This window comes from Chiloscyllium punctatum, chromosome 8 (genome assembly GCF_047496795.1).
Source record: "Chiloscyllium punctatum isolate Juve2018m chromosome 8, sChiPun1.3, whole genome shotgun sequence".
Classification (NCBI taxonomy): domain Eukaryota; kingdom Metazoa; phylum Chordata; class Chondrichthyes; order Orectolobiformes; family Hemiscylliidae; genus Chiloscyllium; species Chiloscyllium punctatum.
In genome coordinates, this window is record NC_092746.1 from 70,513,156 (window position 1) to 70,534,955 (window position 21,800).

Sequence of the window (21,800 nt, forward strand, 5' to 3'; positions counted from 1 at the left end):
TCAGTTTTGTGAGGTATACAGAAAGAGTTCCAGATTCCCACTTCTCTTTGTGTGCGAAGACGTACTCCCTGACCATACCCTGCTGCGCTTGAATTTCAGTTCTGAAGATTTCCCCCCTCCACCAATAAAAGGGGAAAGGGTCATGGAAAGAAACTGTCAAACTCTTATTATTTTACACACCTTTAACTTTCTATATTCGAGGGAATAATAATATTTCCACACAAGTAAATGTATATTCCGAGAAACGTACAAACGCTGTTTATTTATTATTCCTTTAACAACTCTTAAGCCTTCGATGCAAATCCTGGTGTTGAGAATCATGGCTCATCGGGGATATGTAAATAAAATGTTCTATCTCACCATTTATGTTCACTGTAACTGGTCTGGTCCCTCGATACAGATCCTGCACAATGGGCTCTTGGTGCTACTGAGTGACATCAAGTCCATCCCCGTCTGGAGAAGCGCATTCCTCTCTTTCTCTTCCTGTCCTCCTCCAGCTCCAGCACCTTCTGTCCTGTAACAATCCTCATCGGCCCGGGACAAGCAATTAGGGAACAGAGGCCAGCCGCATCCCGAACTGGCCAGCCTCCGTCCTCCTCCTTCCTCCGACCCGTCTCTAAATCCTGCTCGGTCCTTTGCAACACACAAGATCTCATCAAAACTAGCACTTTTAAGTCATTGAAAACTATGCTGATTTGATACTTAAGCATCATTTACATCTGGTGTCTGCACTAGATCAGATGCAAAACAAAAAACAAAAGTGGATTATTGATCACTGCTAAAAGAAATATACGTTTAAAAAGCCTGGCAGCAAAATTCCTTGACTGAGGATTGAATTGGTGCTGTGGAATAAATTGTCGGTGCCATTGTAGCAGCACATCCCATTGTCCACAGCTTAGCCAGATGAGAGGGAGCTGCTGTCTTCTCCCAAGCCGCTCATGTCAGGTCCAGGACATTTCTGCAGGAGTTCCTCAGGGAAGTGTCCAAGGCCCTAATCATTTTCAGCAGCTTAGAATCATAGGGTCTGTTTCTGTGCTGTATGGCTCTTCGGTCCAACCAATCCATGCTAACCATAATCCCAAACTAAATCAGTCCCACCTGTCTGCACTTGGCCCATATCCCTCTAAATATTCCTTATTCATGTACTTATCTAATAGTCTTTTAAACATTATAATTGTACCCATATCTGCCACTTCCTCTGGAAGCTTATTCCACACACGAACCACTCTCAATGCAAATAAAAAATTGCCCCTCATGTCTTTTTTAAAATCTTTCTCCTCTCAACTTAAAAATATGCCCCCTAGACTCGAAATCCCCCACTCTAGGAAAAAGAAACCTACATACACATTATGATTTTATAAATCTCTAAGGTCACCTCTCAACCTCAAATGCTCCAGTGAAAAGGTTCCAGCCTCTTCTTATAACTCAACCTTCCATTCCTGCTAACATAGAACAATACAGCACAGTACAGGCCCTTCGGCCCATGATGTTGTGCCAAACTTTTATCCTCTCATCCTCCTTTGCTTCAATGACAAAACCCTAGCTCCCTCAACCTTTCTTCATAAGACATGCCCTCAAGTCCAAGCAGCATCCTGGTAAATCTCCTCTGCATCCTCTCTAAAGCTTGCACATCCTTCCTAGACCGAGGTGACCAGAACGGAACACAATATTCCAAGTGTGGTCTAACTAGGACCTTACAGAGCTGCAGCATAACCTCACAGCTCTTAAACTCAATCCCTCTGCTAATGAAAGCCAACACACCATACACCTTCTTAACAACTCTAACAATTTGACATCCTCATAAATCTTTTCTGACTCCTCTCTAGCTTAATAATATCCTTTTTAATAACAGGGAGACTAGAACTGGGCACTTCTGTCCATCCTAATGTCAGAAGTGGGTATTTGCGATTCCTCAGATACTGAAGTAATTCAGGTTCAAATGCAACAATATCTTGTCAACATCCAGACTTGGGCTAACAAAAGGCACATAACATTTGCACCATACAAATTCCACAGGCAATGGCCATCCCCAATAAGAGAGAACCTAACCATTGCCCCTTTACATTCAAAAGTGTTACCATCACTATTCTGACTTGAAATATATTGCCATTCCTTCACTGTCGCTGGGTCAACTCCTGAAATTCCCTAATGGAAATGTGGGTCCAACTACAGAAAGTGGACTGCAGTGGTTCAAGAAGGAAACGCACTGCCACCTTCTCTCGGGTGGCTAAGGACAGGTAATAAACGTGGGCCAACATCAACGCTCAGGTTCCACGATGAATAAATAAAAAACCTGGAAGTTCTGGTGTTACTGGGACTAAAGAAAGGCAATTTAGTCAGGGGTCAACATTGAAGATTGCTTCCATATCTTGTCTGAGGTTCTCTGGTTCCCCTTCAAGGAGCGAAAGAGAAATTTCTCCAAAACTGTGTGCAGGAGAGCTGCGTTAGCTTTCTGAAACAGCTATCCATTTAATCTAATTCTACTACCATTTGCAATACTTTTTTTTCTTTACTCAGACCCCCCTACATACTTCTTTAAAAGACTTTGAAATTTGCTTTCATCACTGTTTTGCAAAATATTCTATTTCTAACACCTCTCTAAAAGAATCCTCCTTACCTCCTGCTTTGATGATCACCTTAATTGTATGTCCTCTCGTTACCAAAACTTATAAACTTGAAACACATAATTTGAAAAGGTTATCTTGCTGTCATTTACTTACCTCCATCAGTCATGCTGCTGCCCTTTTCTTCCATATCTTGTTTCACCTTTTCTAATTCTTCACTAATCTGAAAGATATACACAAAATATTATAAAAGATCTTGGTAGAATTTTTTTAAGTGAAATGATATAAAGTAGTTTTCAAATTTATTAAAATAAAAGCCATTAGGCCTGGAGGGAATAATTTTTAAATTCTCTAATTTTACTTTCACATTCTCTTTCAGGCATTAATTCATGTATTATTGGAGTAACTGTGAAACACATATCCTTTAAGCATTAGTGACAAAATACACAACTAACTTTCAGCTTTTTCGCCACAAGGGGTAACAGAGACAAACAGAATCCTATTGTCACTTGAATTTTCCAACACATGACGGAGTTGTGATCAGGAGTTTGAAATCTTATCCAACATTTTTCTACACTAGCTAAGGACCACTGAAACAAACCAATAATGTGCACACAATTGGCTCTAATGAGATCAATTGTTGAGGACAGATTAAAATTTGGAGCTGGTTTGTTATCTGCATATCACACAGTGTGTTTACCTTCTGAGGGAAGGTGACGAAAAGAAGGTATTTTAAATAAATAAAAGCTATTAAGTTTCCTGCAAGAAAATACAAGAAGTGGTGCTACAGTGACAATATGAATGGATTAATAATCCAGAAGTCAAGTTGGAACTTTACACTCAGAAAAATCAGTCCTTTTATGGGAGAGGAGAAAAACAAGAATAAAAACCCATTTGGTTTATTACTGTTCTTTAGGGAAGGAAATCTGCTGTCTTTACTTGGTCTGGCCTAAAAGGTTGTTGATATTTATTTACTCTCTGAAATGGTCTATCAAGCTCAGCTCAAGGGTATCAGCAACAAATGTCAGCCTTGCTAAAAAGTTCCAGAGAAGCATAAGAAAAACTTTTAGATCAAATTAAAAACTGATAACCAGTTTTTCAGTTAATAGTAATTCTACCTCAGACAGAAGTCGGGTTCGTTCTGTTACACCTCCACTTCCTTGCTGGTATCTATCTTTGGCCTACAAGAAAATTCATCAGATTTATAAAATATAAATGAAGAACTAAGATTTAAGAACTGCTATATTAAAGAGAACATGGCAGATTACCTCATTTAGTTGGGTCTGAGCAGCGCGGAATTCCTGAATCAAATTCTCCAACTGGTTGTTAACATATTTCTCTCTACTGCTGACCTTTTCTAGTGTTCGACTAATTTCATCTTGAAGCCTGTCCAAGTAACTCTGTCAGATAACAGCAAATTCAGTGAAGATGAATTAACTTGAAATATTAAAAACGAGAAGAAGAAAGGACTGGAAGGTTTAAAAAAAATCACTTCCACATAAATAGCAGAATGCCAACTGATTGAATACATTTTCATTTTATTATACTTTACTCAGCTTAAGATTGCTGTACATATGTGGTCAACTGCGTTTACCAACAGAATAATAATGACTTGATTGTGATGTGCTTTGGAACATATGGAAACTCTAGTGCAAGTTATTTCCTTCTACAAGCACTAATTCTTACTTATCAACTAAAATGGCAAAATCCAAAGCACACCACTGCCAGACTAGCTTGCCTCCAGACTATAACGATGCCCCAGAAAGTAAGTATTTGTAATGGATTACTTATAGAAAAATAAAGGATGATTTAGTCAAAAGAGACGCAAACTCAACGCAAGGCTACAACCTCAAAAATGAAATTCAAAGCATGGTACTATAAATAGCAACATTAAATTAAGACAGATACGAGGAAAACAAAACAAATGTGACATATACTGAAGATAAAAGACTTAGTACCATTTTATATATGAATGCACAAGTAGTACAACAAAATTGGAAAATACAAACAATAAAAGCTAGAGATAAACTACAAGTCAAAAATGTCAAGGAGATTAAATCAGCACCTGACACACATTATCTACTTAGTACCTTTGAAACAACCATGTGACCTCTGGAAAATCCATCTGGGAGACAAAATAAGCACTCATTCAGTAGACATGTGTAGTTGCAGGTAAGGATGCTACATATGACTGTTTAAGAGTCATAAGGCATGGTCACTTGTTGCAGACTCTACCATTCCACAGTTACAATGGCTTGAGTTTGCAACAGTGGCTGCCTGCAGCCATGCTATCTTTCATTAGGCTGAGTGATAAAGGAGAAGTTTCTTGCAGAGAGCAGCTCATTCCCATTCTGTTCCTCATAATGAAGCAACATATTCAGTGGAGATCGTTGGTCACACTGGTCTGCTGATGAGTTGTATGAGATACGTTTTGAATAGAATCCAGAATTGTTCAAAATGGAAGAGGCCCTTCAACTGATCAAATACACTGCCAAAACTGTGCTAAATCCACATTAGTCTGCTTTCCAGAAAATGGCCCATAACCATGAATGCTGTGACATTTAAACTGTTTAGCAAGCACTTTTTAAAAGTTGTGAGGTTACACTCCTCTACTACCCTCCCAAACCATGCATTACATCCTACCATCTCTTTGGGAGAAAACATTGTTTCTCAACTCCCCACTAAACCTCCTGCCTTTAACCTAAAAGGTGTTTGTGATTGAAATGTTGTAGTGGTGGCATTGCAGTGATTTTCATAAGACAGCTCCATGCTGCGATCTGATACCTAATATTAGGAACCATAAATTTGACCATTGTTACCCATAGTTCTTGTTATTACTTTCTTTACCTGTTTCAATTGTACATCCACTAGTTTAATATTGGAATAGTTTAACCACACAGGAGCATAATATTTTCCAACTAAGCAAGTCAGCTAGCATTTTGTTGCTTAGTGTTTGTGCAAAAAATCCTCAACTTGAGCCCACAAATTTATTTAAGAATGCTCCTTATGATTTAAGGATTAAGAGATCAGACATCTTTATATTTAAATAAGATAGTACCTTTGTCTCTTTAAGAGAGGCTTCAATTCCCTCTTTATGCTGATGCATTTGGTCAACATGAATTCTCCAATCCTGTTAAAACAAGGTAGTTTATATTACTACATATATAATTAAACACAGACAACACATTAGTTGCATTCTTTATTGAAAAATTCAATTGCCTCTGTTGTAACATAGGAAATATCACAGCCTTGTGCCCAGCAAACTGTGAGCACAAAGTGGTAAACCAGATTTTTTTTATGACTCATGTAGTATTAGGGAGCTAAACAAAAGCAAAACTACCTAGAGTATTGTTTTGGAGTCTTAGGACTCAACTCTTATTTTTGCAATGCAGGACTTTTGTGTAGGCCATGGAATAAATTCAGAATATCTGTCAACAACAACACTCTCTCCTGATTTGGAAGGTTCTGTTCAAATGTTCAAAAACATTTAAACATATACTACAGGCTAGCACTTCAATGCATCTTTAAGAAGTGCTTCACAGTTAGAGGTGTCATCACTGCAATGAGATGTTAAATCTTTATATATATTCATATATTCTTTAGAGTGTACATAAGATTTTGTGATGTTATCTGAAAAGCACAGCAGTCCTTTTGATGTTCTGGGCAATATTCATTCCTAAAACACAGTATCTGTCTCATTTGTTTACTTGCTAGATGTCAGGACTTGCTTCATTGAAATTGTTTGCCAATGTTTGTACAGGCACTGGTCTACTGAAAAGTGCTTTGGGATGACCGGAGGTTGTGTAAGGTTGTAGCTTTGAATAACTTTATTGATGAAACACCTGATAACTCTCTCACTGGCAAAATCTATTCCGATCTCACATTTTAAAACGTCAACCATCTATAAGTCTTTTATAGCCAAAGAACTGCATTGAAATAATTGCCTCTGTTGTAACATAGGAAATATCACAGTCTTGTGCACAGCAAACTCCCATGAACACAATGTGGTAAACCAGATTTTTTTTTATGGTGCTGCTTGAGGGCTAAATACTTGCCAGTTCACCTGAATAGCAACCTGCTCTTCTCTGAAATATTGCTACTGGACATACTGGATCCAGTAGAGCAGGCAAATACAACTTCAATTTACATCTTATTCAAATGATTAGTTTCATAAGTCAACAAGTTCTTGCCTTTGATTTTTGTAATCAATTCCTGGAATAAGAACTTGAACAAGAGATGTGCATGCACCTTTGAAGTGGTTTACAGCCTTTAACTTTTACTCAGAGCTATTACATCAGGAGTAATTCTTTGATAACCTCTGTCTGCTGATTTCAAGCTAGACAGTTCCACAAATGTTGAGTCTTAGGATTGTAGGATTTATGTAACCATCCCACAGGAGACAAAGCTGCCTGAGAATGTTATCTCCCTCCAAATAGCTTGCTTAATAAAGCTTAGCTATGCTGCAACCTTCCCAGCTAAATACACCTCCCCACTTAAGGAAGTGTATGAGATATTAGGAGTTCATTTCAGTTGTAACAGAAAAATTTAAATCAAACATTTTATTAATGTTGCTATTTTATTAACATAATAATAATCAACACATGGAGTAGATAAATATAGTGCTACACCAAAAGATACTAAAAGATGGGAAGTGGGACCCAATGAAATAATGAGAAAAAAGGTAAGTCTGAGGCTGGTACTGCAGAGAAGGGGAGAAGGTAAATAGTCAATGTAGGCAAGAGCAAGGCAGAGAACAAGGTAAGACAGATACATTAAACTGCATTTATTTCAATGCAAGAGGCCTAACAGGTAAGGAAGATGAACTCAGGCATGATTGGGAACATGGGACTAGGATATAATAGCTATTACAGAAATATGGCTCAGGGAGGGGCAGGATTAGCAGCTTAATGTTCCAGAGTATGGGTGCTATAGTAAGGATAGAAAGGGGGTGGGGGGGGCAGGAGAGGGAGTGGTGTTTTTGATGAAGGATAACATTACTGCTGTACTTAAGGAGGATATTCCTGGGAGAAGGTCCAGTAAAGTTATATGGGTGAAACTGAGAAATAGGAAGGGGATAATCACCTTATTGGGATTGTGCTATAGGCCCTCCCCAATAATCAGCAGGAAATTAAGAAGCAAGCAGGTAAGGAGATTTTAAACATAGACTGGGACTGCTGTCGTGCCAAGGGCTTGGAATGGAGAGGAATTTGTTAAATGAACACAAGAAAATTTTCTTTTTCAGTATGTGGATGTACCGACTAGAGAAGTAGCAACACTTGAGCTTCTTTTGAGAAATAAGGCAGGGCAAGTCACTGTGGTGTTAGTGAGGGAGCACTTTGGGGCTAGTGAAAATAATTCGATTAGTTTTAAAATAGTTATGGAAAAAGATAGACCTGATCAAAAAAAACTTAAAAGATTAAATTAGACCAAGGCCAATTTTGACAGTATTAGGCAATAACTTTCAAAAGTTGATTGGGAGAGGCTATTAGTAGGTAAAGGGATGGATAGAAAGTGGGAGGCCTTCAAAAATTAGATAAGGAGGTTAGGCACACTATGTTTAATATGAAGGACAAGGCTGGTGGGTGCAGGGGATGCTGAATGACTAGAGAATTCGAGGCTCTGGTCAAGAAAAAGGAGGCATATGGCAGGTATTGACAGCTGGGATCAAGTCAATCCCTAGAGGAGTATAAGGGCAGTAAAAGTACTTAAGAGGGAAATAGTGGAGGGCAAAAACAAGACACGAAATAGCTTTGGCAAATAAGGTTAAGGAGAATTAAGAGAGATGCTACAAAAACATTAAGGTAAAACATAGTAACTAGGGAGAAAGCAGGACCCCTCAAAGATCAACAAGGGTGGCTAAGTGAGAAACCACAGGAGATGGGTGAAATACTCCAAATATTTTGCATCAGTGGTTATTGTGGAGAAGGATATGGAAGCTAGAGGACTTGGGGAAACAAACAGTGATATCTTTAAAAGCATCCATATTACAGTAGAGGAACACTTGTACATCTTAAATGCATATACATGGATAAATTCCAGGACCTGATCAAGTGTATTCCAGAACTTTGTTGGAAGCTAGGGTAGAGATTGGTGGGCTTCATGCTGAGATATTTGTATCATCAATAGCCACAGGGGAGGGGCTGGAAAACTGGAAGTTGGTTAAATGTGGTACCATTATGTACGAAAGGTGGAAGGGAAAAAGCCAGGGAACCATAGACTGGTGAGTCTGATGTTAGTGGCTATTAAGTTGTTGGAGGAGATTCTGAGGGACAGAATTTATAGGTATTTGGAAAGGCAAGGACTGATTAAGGAGAGTCAACATGGCTTTGTGTGAGAAATCATGTCTCACTAACTTGATTGAGTTTTTTGAAGTGACAAAGTGGACTGATGAAGGAAGGGCAGTATACATTGTGTATATCGACTTCAGCAAGACATTCAACAAGGTTCTGCATGATCGACTAGATTAGACTCCCTACAGTATGGAAACAGGTCCTTCAGCCCAACAAGTCCACACAGATCCATTCCCCTAACTAATGCATATAACACCATGGACAACTTAGCATGGCCAATTCACCTGACCTGCATATCTTTGGATTGTGGGAGGAAACTAGAGCACTCTGAGAAAACCCACACAGACACAGGGAGAACGTGCAAACTCCATACACAGAGTTGCCCGAGGTAGGAAACGATCCCGGGTCTCTGGTGCTGTGAGGCTGCAGTGCTAACTACTGAGCCACCATGCCACCCTAGTGAGGTTAGATTACATGGATCCAAGGGGAGCTAGCCAATCAGATACAAAGTTGGCCTGAAGGTAGGAGACAGAGCGTGGTGGTGGTGTGTTGCTTTTCGGAGACTTGTAACCAGTGGTGTGCCATAAGGATCAGTGCTGGGTCCACTGCTTTTCATCATTTATATAAATGATTTGGATGTGAATATAGAAGGTATGGTTAGTAAGTTTGCAGAAGACACCAAAATTGGTAGTGTAGCGAGAATGAAAAAGGTTATCTGAGAGTACAAGAGGACTTGATTAGAAGGGCCAATGGGCTGAGGAGTGGTAGATGGAGTTTAATTCAGATAAATGTGAGGCGTTGCATTTTGGAAAGGCAAATCAAAATAGGAGTTATACAATTAAAGATAAGACCCTGGGGAATACTGCCGAAGAAATGGACGTAGAGGTGCATGCGCATTGCTCCTTGAAAGTGGAGTCACAGGTAGACAGGGTGGTGAAGGTGGTGTTTGGCACGCTTGTCTTCATTGGTTAGTGCATTGAGGGGCTGAGGAACTGAGGGGCAACATTTTCACACAGAGGGTGGTGCATGTATAGAACGAGCTGCCAGAGGAAGTAGTGGAGTCGGGTATAATTACAACAATTAAAGGCATCTGGATGGGTATATGAATAGAAAGGGTTTAGAGTGATATAACACTGGCAAATTAGGTCAGGTCAGTTTAAGTGTCCACAGTTTAAGTGGACCGAACCGTTTGTTTTCATGCTGTATAACCCAATGATTATACATCACACCAAATCCAATATAATCCAGTTTGATATTATTCAGAAGTATTTTAGAATATCTTAGAACATCTAGGAACATCTGGGAATAAAATATTTAACAATATGCAAGACGGGGCGGCACGGTGGCTCAGTGGTTAGCATTGCTGCCTCACAGCACCAGAGTCCCAGGTTCGATTCTAGTCTCAGGCAACTGTCTGTGTGGAGTTTGCACATTCTCCCTGTGCCTGCGTGGGTTTCCTCCGGGTGCTCCTGTTTTCTCCCACAGTCCAAAGATGTGCGGGTCAGGTGAACTGGCCATGCTAAATTGTCCATATTGTTAGGTGCATTAGTCAGAGGGAAATTGGTCTGGGTGGGTTACTCTTCGGAGGGTTGGTGTGGACTGGTTGGGCCGAAGGGCCTGTTTCCATACTGTAGGGAATCTAGAAGAGTATAAAGGAAGTAAGAGTATACTTAAGAGGGAAATCAGGAGGGCAAAAAGTGGACATGAGATGGCTTTGGCAAATAGAATTAAGGAGAATCCAAAGGGCTTTTACAAATATATTAAGGACAAAAGGGTAACTAGGGAGAGAATAGGGCCCCCCAAAGATCAGCAAGGCGGCCTTTGTGTGGAGCCACAGAAAATGGGGGAATACTAAATAAATATTTTGCATCAGTATTTACTGTGGAAAAGGATATGGAAGATATAGGCTGTAGGGAAATAGATGGTGACATTTTGCAAAATGTCCAGATTACAGAGGAGGAAGTGCTGGATGCCTTGAAACGGTTAAAGGTGGATAAATCCCCAGGACCTGATAAGGTGTACCCGAGAACTCTGTGGGAAGCTAGTGAAGTGATTGCTGGGTTTCTTGCTGAGATATTTGTATCATTGATAGTCACAGGTGAGGTGCCGGAAGACTGGAGGTTGGCAAACGTGGTGCCACTGTTTAAGAAGGGAGGTAAAGACAAGCCAGGGAACTATAGACCAGTAAGCCTGACCTCAGTGATGGGCAAGTTGTTTGAGGGAATCCTGAGGTACAGAATGTACATGTATTTGGAAAGGCAAGGACTGATTAGGGATAGTCAACATGGCTTTGTCCGTGGGAAATCATGTCTCACAAACTTGATTGAGTTTTTTGAAGAAGTAACAAAGAAGATTGATGAGGGCAGAGTAGTAGATGTGATCTATATGGATTTCAGTAAGGCGTTTGACAAGGTTCCCCATGGGAGACTGATTAGCAAGGTAAGAACTCATGGAATCCAGGGAGAACTCGCTATTTGGATACAGAACTGGCTCAAAAGGTAGAAGACAGAGGGTGGTGGTTGAGGGTTGTTCTTCAGACTGGAGGCCTGTGACCAGTGGAGTGCCACATGGATCAGTGTTGGGATTCTTTAATGACTTTTTGTCATTTACATAAATGATTTGGATGCGAGCATAAGGGGTACAGTTAGTAAGTTTGCAGATGACACCAAAATTGGAGGAGTAGTGGACAGCGAAGAGGGTTACCTCAGATTACAACAGGATCTTGACCAGATGGGCCAATGGGCTGAGAAGTGGCAGATGGAGTTTAATTCAGATAAATGCGAGGTGCTGCATTTTGGGAAAGCAAATCTTAGCAGGACTTGTACACTTAATGGTAAGGTCCTAGGGAGTGCTGCTGAACAAAGAGACCTTGGAGTACAGGTTCATAGCTCCTTGAAAGCGGAGTCGCAGGTAGATGGGATAGTGAAGAAGGCGTTTGGTATGCTTTCCTTTATTGGTCAGAGTACTGAGTAGAGGAATTGGGAGGTCATGTTGCGGCTGTACAGGACATTGGTTAGGCCACTGTTGGAATATTGCATGCAATTCTGGTCTCCTTCCTATCGTAAAGATGTTGTGGAACTTGAAAGGGTTCAGAAAAGATTTACAAGGATGTTGCCTGGGATGGAGGATTTGAGCTATAGGGAGAGGCTGAACAGGCTGGGGCTGTTTTCCCTGGAGCGGAGGCTGAGGGGTGACCTTATAGAGGTTTACAAAATTATGAGGGGCATGGATAGGATAAATAGACAAAGTCTTTTCCCTGGGGCTGGGGAGTCCAGAACTAGAGGGCATAGGTTTAGGGTGAGAGGGGAAAGATATAAAAAAGATCTAAAGGGCAACTTTTTCACATAGAGGCAGGTACATGTATGGAATGAGCAGCCAGAGGGTGTGGTGGAGCTGATACAATTGCAACATTTAAGAGGCATTTGGATGGGTATACGAATAGGAAGGGTTTGGAGGGATATGGGCCGGGTGCTGGCAGGTGGGACCGAAGGATTGCGATATCTGGTCGGCATGGACAGGTTGGACCGAAGAGTCTGTTTCCATGCTGTACATTTCTATGACTCTAATCAAAATAAAATATCTTTCAACATTTATATAAAGATTGGATAAAGTCACAACTTCACATTTACAAAACCTAACATAAGGAAACACAGCAAAACTGTAGACAAATGGAGGGGAAGTATATAACCAAAAGAATTTGAAGGTTGTGATGGATATTATCTTTTCAAGAGAGCTATCACCACAGTCGTGGTCAGTATGTGTTCCTCAAATCAACACCACAAAACTGATTTCAATGATTATCATATTGCTATTTGTGACAGATTGGACAACTGGCTATCATATTTCCTACATTACAATAGTACCTCACATCAAAGTACAGTATTGATGTAAAGTGCTTCGAGATGTTCAGTAGTCATGAAAGGTACTATATGAATTTAAAGTATTTTCAACAAAGAACTTCAATCAAGTTAGTACATAAATCTCCATACTATAGTTAAATGTTAAACATTATACAAACTTTAATGCATCAAAGATAAAATGTGTTTAGAAAGGCTATGATTATCAGGTGCATTAAAAAAAGTATTGATTCTTAACCAGTACTTTTGATTCCACTTACAAATATTTTTTACAGTGCAATACTGGGATTATGTTATCTGAATATTTAATTATACAAAATGGAGAAATCCACAAAACTGGAAATCATGGTAGCCACTGATGAACCCAAGATATGACCTCTGAATGGTTTTCACTCATTAATTCAAATAACATACCTTATTGTCAGTTCGGATTGTAACTTTAAGTTGTGGGAGAACTCGTTCCACTTCTAGATTCCATTCAGCAGCATCTGTTGTCGATTCTAAAATCTCTTCTGGTTTTGTGGACTCTGACCCCTCCTACATTTTAAATGTGTTTTTGATAAGTGACACAATAACATTATTTCTCTACTTTAACTGAATAATTAAGTGGATTACTGTTCCAACATCTGTATTAATGTGACGTTCCACTCACCCATTTCCCTCGGGGTAGGCAGTGAAGTAGCAATCGATAGAGAGGGTCTCTTGCTCAAGGCCTTTTCAATCCTAGCCACCCTCCCCAGCTCACCATCCCCCCCACCCCCCCCACCCCAAACAAAAAAGAACGCATGCAAAATTCATTCCGTCCTTTACATTGCTAAGTTCATTTAATTACAGCAGTAATAATCAGTAGCAAGTATCTATCTGTCATGTCATAACTAGGAAGATAACCCATTAGATAGTCAAGATTTAAAGTATTTTCATGGATTAAAAGTGACAAACTGAAGCAAAGTAATTTAAAAAAGGAATTTAAAGCAATATTAGAGCTTGAATTTGTAAATGTTGGCACTTCATTACGTTTATAACAATGTTACCAATGATTCAAGCAGCTCAGATAACAGAATTTATGTAAATTTGTCCACAGTGCATGAGTAGATTTGCTTTTATTTTGATGACTAGGAACATTAAACAGTACATGGCAAGACATTCTAAAAGTAGTGTACTTGTGTATGGTAAATGAAGCCATAAAAAGGCTCAAATTCCTAATGATTGGAGAATGTTTCAAAAGCAGGGAATGCAATGGTACATAGGTACAGTATCTAAAAACTGGAACTTACGAGACCAATGCTGTGCCAGATTTCAAATATTACTGGGTTTTCAGTCAGGTGGTTCAAATCAAGTTGGTTTGGGAGGGATCAAAGGTCACGTGGAGCACAGGACAGAGCGACATATGAGGGCCACAACTAATCTGGAGCCAAACTACATGAAGGGAGTGCGAAAACAAGTTATGTAGGGACGTATTACTTTTAAATTTTACTGAATTAAAATTAATGCATTGATAATGATGAAAACATCTGGTTTTTAGACACTGCCAGTTTTCACTTTGCCAAATTTGAGGTATACTACCTGAATTAACTGCACAGAGGCTGGTATCCCATCACCAAATCACCCTTTATTTACTTGTGCACAGTACACTGGCTGTGGCCAAAAAGCTCGGAGTCAGTCCCCCGATTAGGACTTTCTAAATCCCCTGTTTATATGGGTCAGCCAGGGCTTCCTGATTGGTCCAGATTAACAACCCCAACCAAGGATCTTGTAGTCAAAAAGATCTACCTGATTGCAATCACTAGATTACCATTAAGTGGGTTAACAGTAAATGTAGGGACCCATCACTGAAAGTTTATTGAAAAAAAAACTTACCATTTTCTGTCCCTGAGCTTTCAAAATCTCCAAATCAAGGAAAGACTCCCCTTCTTCAAAATCATCTGCTTCTTCCTGAAAATCAGTTTCAGGGAAAAGCTTAAAATCAATAAAATAAACTTGCAGATTTGTCAAAAATTACTGAACTCTTTTCTTCCCCCCCACTGTATTTTAGAATTTTCTTCTTACATACAATATTTCAGACACTGTCATCTATTGTGAGAATTACACAAACATAGGAACAGTAGACTGGAAAAGACAGAGGCCCATCTAGTTAGGTTTCTGCCATCATGGTAGCCACATAATACAATAATATTTGAAAGCAATTGTCTTTGGTATCTAGGGTGGAAATGTCCCCTCCCTGGTGGGGCATGAGAATAAGCTAGAAAGTTGGGAAGATTGTGGCATAAATGTAACAAGTCAGAATCTTGATATTGAGATAAACTGCTGTGATTTTCAAAGGTGTCACAGAATGGCTGCAGGACATTCTTCTGGGGGAAAGGTGATCAGCCTGAAGATGTGCTCCATGTTGGGACCGATGAATTAGGAAGGAAGGTGAAGTGGTCCTGCAGTCAAAATTTAGAGTGCTAGGCAGAAAACTGAAAAGGAGCACTTCAAAAGTGATCATCTATGGGTTACTCCTAGTACCATGGGAAAATGAATACAGAAATAGATAGCTAAATGGCGGTTGGAAAGATGGTGCAGGAGGGAGAATTTCAAATTCCTGGGACTGGCTCTGAAGATGATGGCATCTGTATGGGCAGGACCATTTGCAGTTGAACATAGCTGGAAATGAGTTGCTAATAGAATATTTCAATGCTGCTATTGGGGAGGCTTTGCAGGATGCAAAACCCATGAAAAATTATGAAAATTATCAGGGTGCACCAAATACTGAGAGAGACAGACAGCATTAGAATAGAGAATGCAGAATAAGGAAGAAATTAAAACATTCTAAATAGGACTGTACTGTATGTATGTGAATGCACAGAATATAGTAAATATATTTGGTAGTTCCAGTCACAGGTACTCAAGTGGAATTATGAAGTGGTGATAGTGGAGACCTGGCTGAAAGAAGTGCTAGACTGGATGTTAAATATTCCTGAGTCACAGGGTATTCAGAGGAAAGTTCAGAAAAATTAAAAGAAAGAGATGTTCATATTGGTTAAAGGAAGCATTGCAGTACTGGAGAAAGAGGATACCTTGGAGAGGTCAAGGACAGAATCAATTTGGCTAGGACTAGAAGGATGCAATTACATTCTTGGTGCAGACGACAAATTTGTGGGAAGGAATTAGAGGAATAAACCTACAAGGATCAGACATCTGCAAACATCTTTGAAGTCACCATAATGCGGGACATTAATTCCCTGAATATATAGACTGGAATAGTGATAATGTAAAGGGCATTAATAAACATTTGTTTTGAAAATCAAAATAATAAAAGTTGGCAAATGATTAACTATAACTTACAATCAACTCATCTTCCAGTTTATTCAATGTCAATTCAGCATCATCATCCATTAATGCCTCCTCTTCCATCTCCTCTGCTGGATACTCAGGCCTAAATCAATACAGTTGTGATTAAAATTGCGATGTGAAGATGCTGGTTTTGGACTGGGGCGGACAAAATTGGAAGTCACACAATACCAGGTTATAGTCCAACAGGTTTATTTAAAATCACAAGCTTTCAGAGCACTGCTCCTTCATCAGGTGAAGTAGAGAGAGGTGCACAGGCACAGAATATACAGAGGAACCTTGACTATCTGGCATTCGATCATCTGAATTTCCGGTTATCTGAACACGATCGCAAGATTCAGATGCTTGGCTAAACTATGTTATCCAGCATTCAATTAACTGAACGAAATACTCCCCACCCGTGTCCTTTGGATAATAGAGGTTCCTCTGTTTTCCACGGCTGTGCACCTCTGTCTACTTCACCTGACAAAGGAGCAACACTCTGAAAGCCTGTGATTTTAAATAAACCTGTTAAAGTATAACCTGGTACTGCCTGACTTCCAGAGTATGTTACACTTACCACACATTTAATTGTGAAGATGTCGAATGGTATTACTGTCAAACAGCATGACCAGCATTTGATGATAATGGCTGCCATTTTTATCAATGTGACAGCATATCAAAATCTTTTTAAAGAAAACTACTTTGTTCTGATTCTAGAAGAAACTATAAGATTAACTGTAAATTGTAATTCTGTACTCATGACGTTTTGCTAGAACTTTACAAGGCACTAATCAGAGCACAGCTGGAATACGGAGAAATTTTGGCCCCCTTATCGAAGGAAAGATATAGTGACATTGCAGGCAGTCCAGAGAAGGCTCACTAGGCTGATACTAAGGAAAATGAAGAGCATGAAAGTATGGGAAGGGTTAAAGCATGGAGACCACTGGCAATCTGTTGCAAGGGGTCTGTGGAATGATACACTAGTCAAAAAGGTTACTGTGGCAAGAAAAGTGGAATGCTCTTACACCAATTAGCACAGTAAGGTTGAAACTGAAAGGTCACTATGGCAGGATAAACTAACACAGTTGCTAAAGTCAGCCTCGCCTGCTAAATATCATCATGGCAGGACTGGGGCAATAAATATTTGGAACATGACAATAAATATCTAATTAATAGTTAGTAGAGTCAGCCTGCTGGAGATCCTCGACAGTAAAATCATGGCATTAGAATCATTAAGTAGGGTCTGAAATGAAAGACCCTTGTTGCAAAGTTAACATAAATATCTAATCGTGACATTAGAATAACATTAAATAGAATATAGAAAATACCATTGTGGCAGAACTAAAGAGATAATGGGAACTAACATCATTGGTTTATTGTATAGCTGAAGTGAGATAATTGTGATTAACACAGTTGAACTTGTTCATAAGCTAACAGAAACGTGATTAAAAAAACATATAAAGAACCACAGACCCTGAGGTTCGGGGGCATTCAATAATCTGCTTTCTGAGTGTCACAGTTTTTGGTTTGCGGATAAAAGACCTTCTTGAAGAACTCTCCGCATTTCCTGGTGATTCTCTACATTTCACCACGACAAATTTGGCGCTGCGAGTAGGGTCGTATAGAGACCTACCTGGAAAGAGGGCGGCATTAACAGGGCACTTCTCAGTCCACCGGGGGTACTCCCGAGACTGACAGAATAAGGGTACCCAACAAAAAAAAGTTAACATTTTTGCTGTGAATTCGGACTATATTGTATTGGCTTGGGATGGTCCTTGGGGACTCAGACGTGTGGGAACCTGCCGGAGGGTCTCTCCAATCAAAGGTCCAAGGCGAGGGGTAAATTGTGGCTGAAGGACAGGGAGAGTTGGTCAAGAAAACTGCTCAGTGGGGTAAGAGGTGAGTAAGAATAGAACGTAGCAATTGCCGGAGTAAAAGGTCCACGTGCTGGTAGTAAACAGTCCATGTGCTGGCAGTAAAAAGTCCACATGGTGAATATAAGACTCTATAGATATCGTCTCGTGGTAAACGAGGCCCTGAACAGCAAGGGCAAAATAAATAAAGAGAAATTGTTTTACTAAAAGCGCTGAGAGGGGATCCACTGGGAGAAAGTGAAAACCTGGCTACCTACTTGGAGAAACAGTTAAAAAAAGTGGAGGCTGGAAACAAGAGCAAGACATAGAGACTAATCAGTTGCTGACCACAATGATCTGAAATTCCGTCACTGAAGCAATGCCCTTCCAAGTCAGGTCAAGACTGGAGGAGGTGGTGGGTCTGACATCATCAATGAACCACCAGGAATTTAGAGATCATGTAGCTGATCTAGTTGAAAGGTTTCGAAAAGACAAAGAGAAACTGTCCGAACAGCAGAAGGAGGTGCAAAGAAAGTGGCGCAAATGCCGCTTGAAGAGCTTAAAAAGAAAGAAAAAGAGAAGGCTAAAAAGGTGTTGCCAGTAAGAACCGACACATTAATCAACACTTGCGTGAATCAAGTGCCGGCGAAAGTGGAGGGTCCTATCAGGTAGCAGGACAGGGGCCAGAAAGTCCCATGCCAGCTTTCCCACAGGTGACTTATCCAGGGCAGGACAGATTTAAACAACAGCCTAAACAGAACTGGGGTCCCCAAGGACAGGGACGTAGGAATGGGGGACTATGGTACATGATAAATTATCAGGCTCAAGGGGGGGGCCATCAACTGGGCCACTTTAGGAGGAACAGCTCTTATTGGACTGGGCCCTCTCTGCCCTACAGCGGGCCTAGATGGCAGGAGTCCCCAGTGGCCACTTCCCAGATGCCTACAGGCCCAGCAGGACTTGTTAACATGTATGGAACGTGCCAGGGATGCCTTGAGAACCTTGATGGGTAGGGGCACTACCCTGTAGTAGCATGGGAGGCTGATCAAAAACCAATAATACAAGTTAATATAGAAGGGTGGCAGACACCGGTGATGATGTATACTGGAGGTACATACACTTGTGTACAGCCGCAGTATGTCTCTCACCTTCCCATATCAAGTAAATTTGTTAAAACTGTAGGGTTCTCAGGGAAATCACAATTAACTCGATTTACAGCTCCAGTAAGATTAGAAATGGAAGGTAGAGAGATAGTTCTGCCAATATTAGTGTCTAAAGAGATGCTTTACTACAGTTAGAAGTAAGGTTGGAATGCACACAGCAAGGCTTGGTCATAGAAAAGGCTAATGCACAATTAGTGATGCAAGAAGTTAAAGAGATTAATGTTTATTGGATAGGAAATATAGCAAGTCATATTCAAGACACTTGGGGATGTGGGAAGCAGAAGTGTTGACGATGTTGACTAAAGCAAGACTACCCAAGTCTGAGCTGCACTGTACAGTGATATTTGAGGAGTGTCAGGATGAGGTGCTAGAGAGGCAGTGGCAGCAGGAAGTCACCGCTCCACAACATTTGAGAAGTGAAGCAATGGTATCCCTTATTTACCAGTAAGGTTACATGTGGTGTGGCACCAAGTACACTATACAATTTTTCCAGAAACGCACTTCCAGAAATGCGTTCTTGGAAAAGTGGTATAGTGTACTAGATGCCACACCACATGTAACCTTACTGGTAAATAAGGGATATCAACCTAAAGATTTAGGACCTACGGCCAGGCATATAGAAACAGTTAGGGAATGGCATAGCTCATGACAGGGGTTTGGGAATCCGGGGGTTGCAGCTATATTAAAGTTCCAGCTTGCTGTAACCTGACAGGAAATCCGAAGGAAGTCAAGGTAACACTCCAGCGGAGCATGCCAGTGACAGTGGAGGAAAATGATCAATATGGTACTGAGCAATTGGATACATTACCAGCCACTTTGTGGTTACAACATGATACAGATGTGGGGAGAGTGAAATCAGCTAGCCCAGTGGAAATAAGGTTGAAACCAGGAGCTATTCCGCCTTGGGGACTGCAGTATCCATTAAAACCAGAGGCAGTAGAGGGAATAGCAGCCACAATACAAGGATTGCGGAAGGCAGGGGTACTTAAGGAAACTTAACTTCCCTGCAACACTCCTTTGTTACCAGTCTTAAAGGCAGACCGGTCAAAATGGAGACTTGTACATGATTTAAGAGCAGTAAATGAGGTAGTGGAGGATTGGCCAGCAATTGTTTCTAAATTGCACATATTGCTAACTAATATGCCCCCACAGGCAGCTTGGTTCTCGGTAGTAGATTTATGTTCTGCTTTCTTTAGCATTCCCCTAACAGAGCACTGCCGGTATCTGTTTGCTTTTACATACAAAGGTCAGCAATACACTTATACAAGAATGCCCCAGGGGTGTAAGCATTCACCGCATGTATTCAACCAGGTGTTAAAATCAGAATTGGAGGGTATGTCTTTAGAAAGTACGCTGATACAGTATGTTGATGACTTGCTTGTCTGTTCAGATAGTCAGAAACAGTCAGATAGACAAACAATCAACAAACACATCGACCTGGACCCAATATACGGGCCACTACAGCGGACAACTTGAACTGACAACCGGAAGTGGCAGAGACAGGCCACTATAAATGCCGGAGGAAACAGCACAGAAGTGCTTCACAGGAGGCTCCCAAGCACTGAGGATGTCACCTAGACAGGGGACGAAACGTTTGCAAGACAAATTCCCAGCTTGGCGAACAGAACCACAAAAAACGAGCACCCGAGCTACAAATCTTCTCCCAAACTTTGTATAGGAATTATGGCAGGAATCATGTAGGGTATGCTGTTGTAAGGCAGGATCAGTCCCAGTATAGGACAATCAAACTGGAAACTTGCCCACAGCTACGTTCAGCTCAGTTGGCTGAACTTAAGGCATTGACGGTGGCCTGTGAAATGATGGAGGGTAAAAATGCTAACATTTATACTGATTCAGTTTATGCACATGTGGTATGCCACCTGTTTGGGGCAGTGTGGAAGGAAAGAGGCTTTAAGAAGAACAATGGGGATCCCATACAACACTGCCAGCAGATTGTAGAGTTGATGACTGCAATGATGAAGCCAAAGGCACTAGCTATCATTAAGTGTCAAACACACAGAAAATGCAGTGATATGATGATAAGGAGTAATCAGGCAGCAGATGAACCAGCTAAGATAGCTCTGGGTTGTTCTTCATCTGTTATTGCACCTCAGGTGTGGATAGATCCAAAACTGATGATAGAGGACCTCACTGAAATACAGAGGGGGGCTACCCTGGCTGAGCAAACACTACGGAAGTAGAGGGGTACTAGGCAGAATCAAGAAGGTCTCTGGACCACAGAAGAAGGTTTATGGATAGCAGCCATCCAGTTGTTGACAATTCTTATTTCAGAGGCGCACTGATTGGATCGCTGTGCATGAGGGAAAGTGCTGAGGAAGATAAAGCGGGATGGTTTCTGGTCACCATACCTGCAAGCTTCAGCAGACTATTTATTGTCACAATGTGAGGTGTGCACATAGTATAATATTAGGAAGGGGATAACGACTCCTATAGGACACATACCAGTACCTGAAGGGCCATTTAAGCTTTTAGTAATTGACAACGTGGACATGATAAAAAAAAGGTGCGAGGGAAAAGGTACATGTTAGTGGTAATTAATAGGTTTAGCCGATGGGTAGAAGCTGACCCTTCCAAAGATGCAGGAAGTGGGACACTAGTGAAATTTCTGGTGAATGACGTTATCCCAAGTTTGGTATACCACCGGAAATCAGTTCAGATAATAAGGTCTGCCTTCATTCAGAAAGTAGTTAAGTTGGTGCTGCAGTCTTTGAGAATCAAACAGAGGTTTGGGTGCGTGTAT

At 40.6% G+C, this 21,800-nt stretch overlaps 1 protein-coding gene across 2 annotated transcripts in view; it reads right to left on the reverse strand.

Moving 5' to 3' along the window:
- The window catches only part of ift57 (intraflagellar transport 57 homolog (Chlamydomonas)), a 38,639-nt gene that overhangs the window by 3,980 nt on the left and 12,859 nt on the right, over positions 1-21,800 (reverse strand). The window contains exons 4-10 of one of the 2 annotated variants that reach the window (XM_072575754.1): positions 16,036-16,126; positions 14,569-14,643; positions 13,126-13,248; positions 5,623-5,694; positions 3,833-3,964; positions 3,683-3,745; positions 2,721-2,787 (exon numbers count right to left, since the gene is read on the reverse strand). In XM_072575754.1, the coding sequence (XP_072431855.1) occupies positions 2,721-2,787; positions 3,683-3,745; positions 3,833-3,964; positions 5,623-5,694; positions 13,126-13,248; positions 14,569-14,643; positions 16,036-16,126 (623 nt within the window). The remainder of the gene's footprint in view (positions 1-2,720; positions 2,788-3,682; positions 3,746-3,832; positions 3,965-5,622; positions 5,695-13,125; positions 13,249-14,568; positions 14,644-16,035; positions 16,127-21,800) is intronic. The other variant, XM_072575755.1, reaches the window with a different exon arrangement.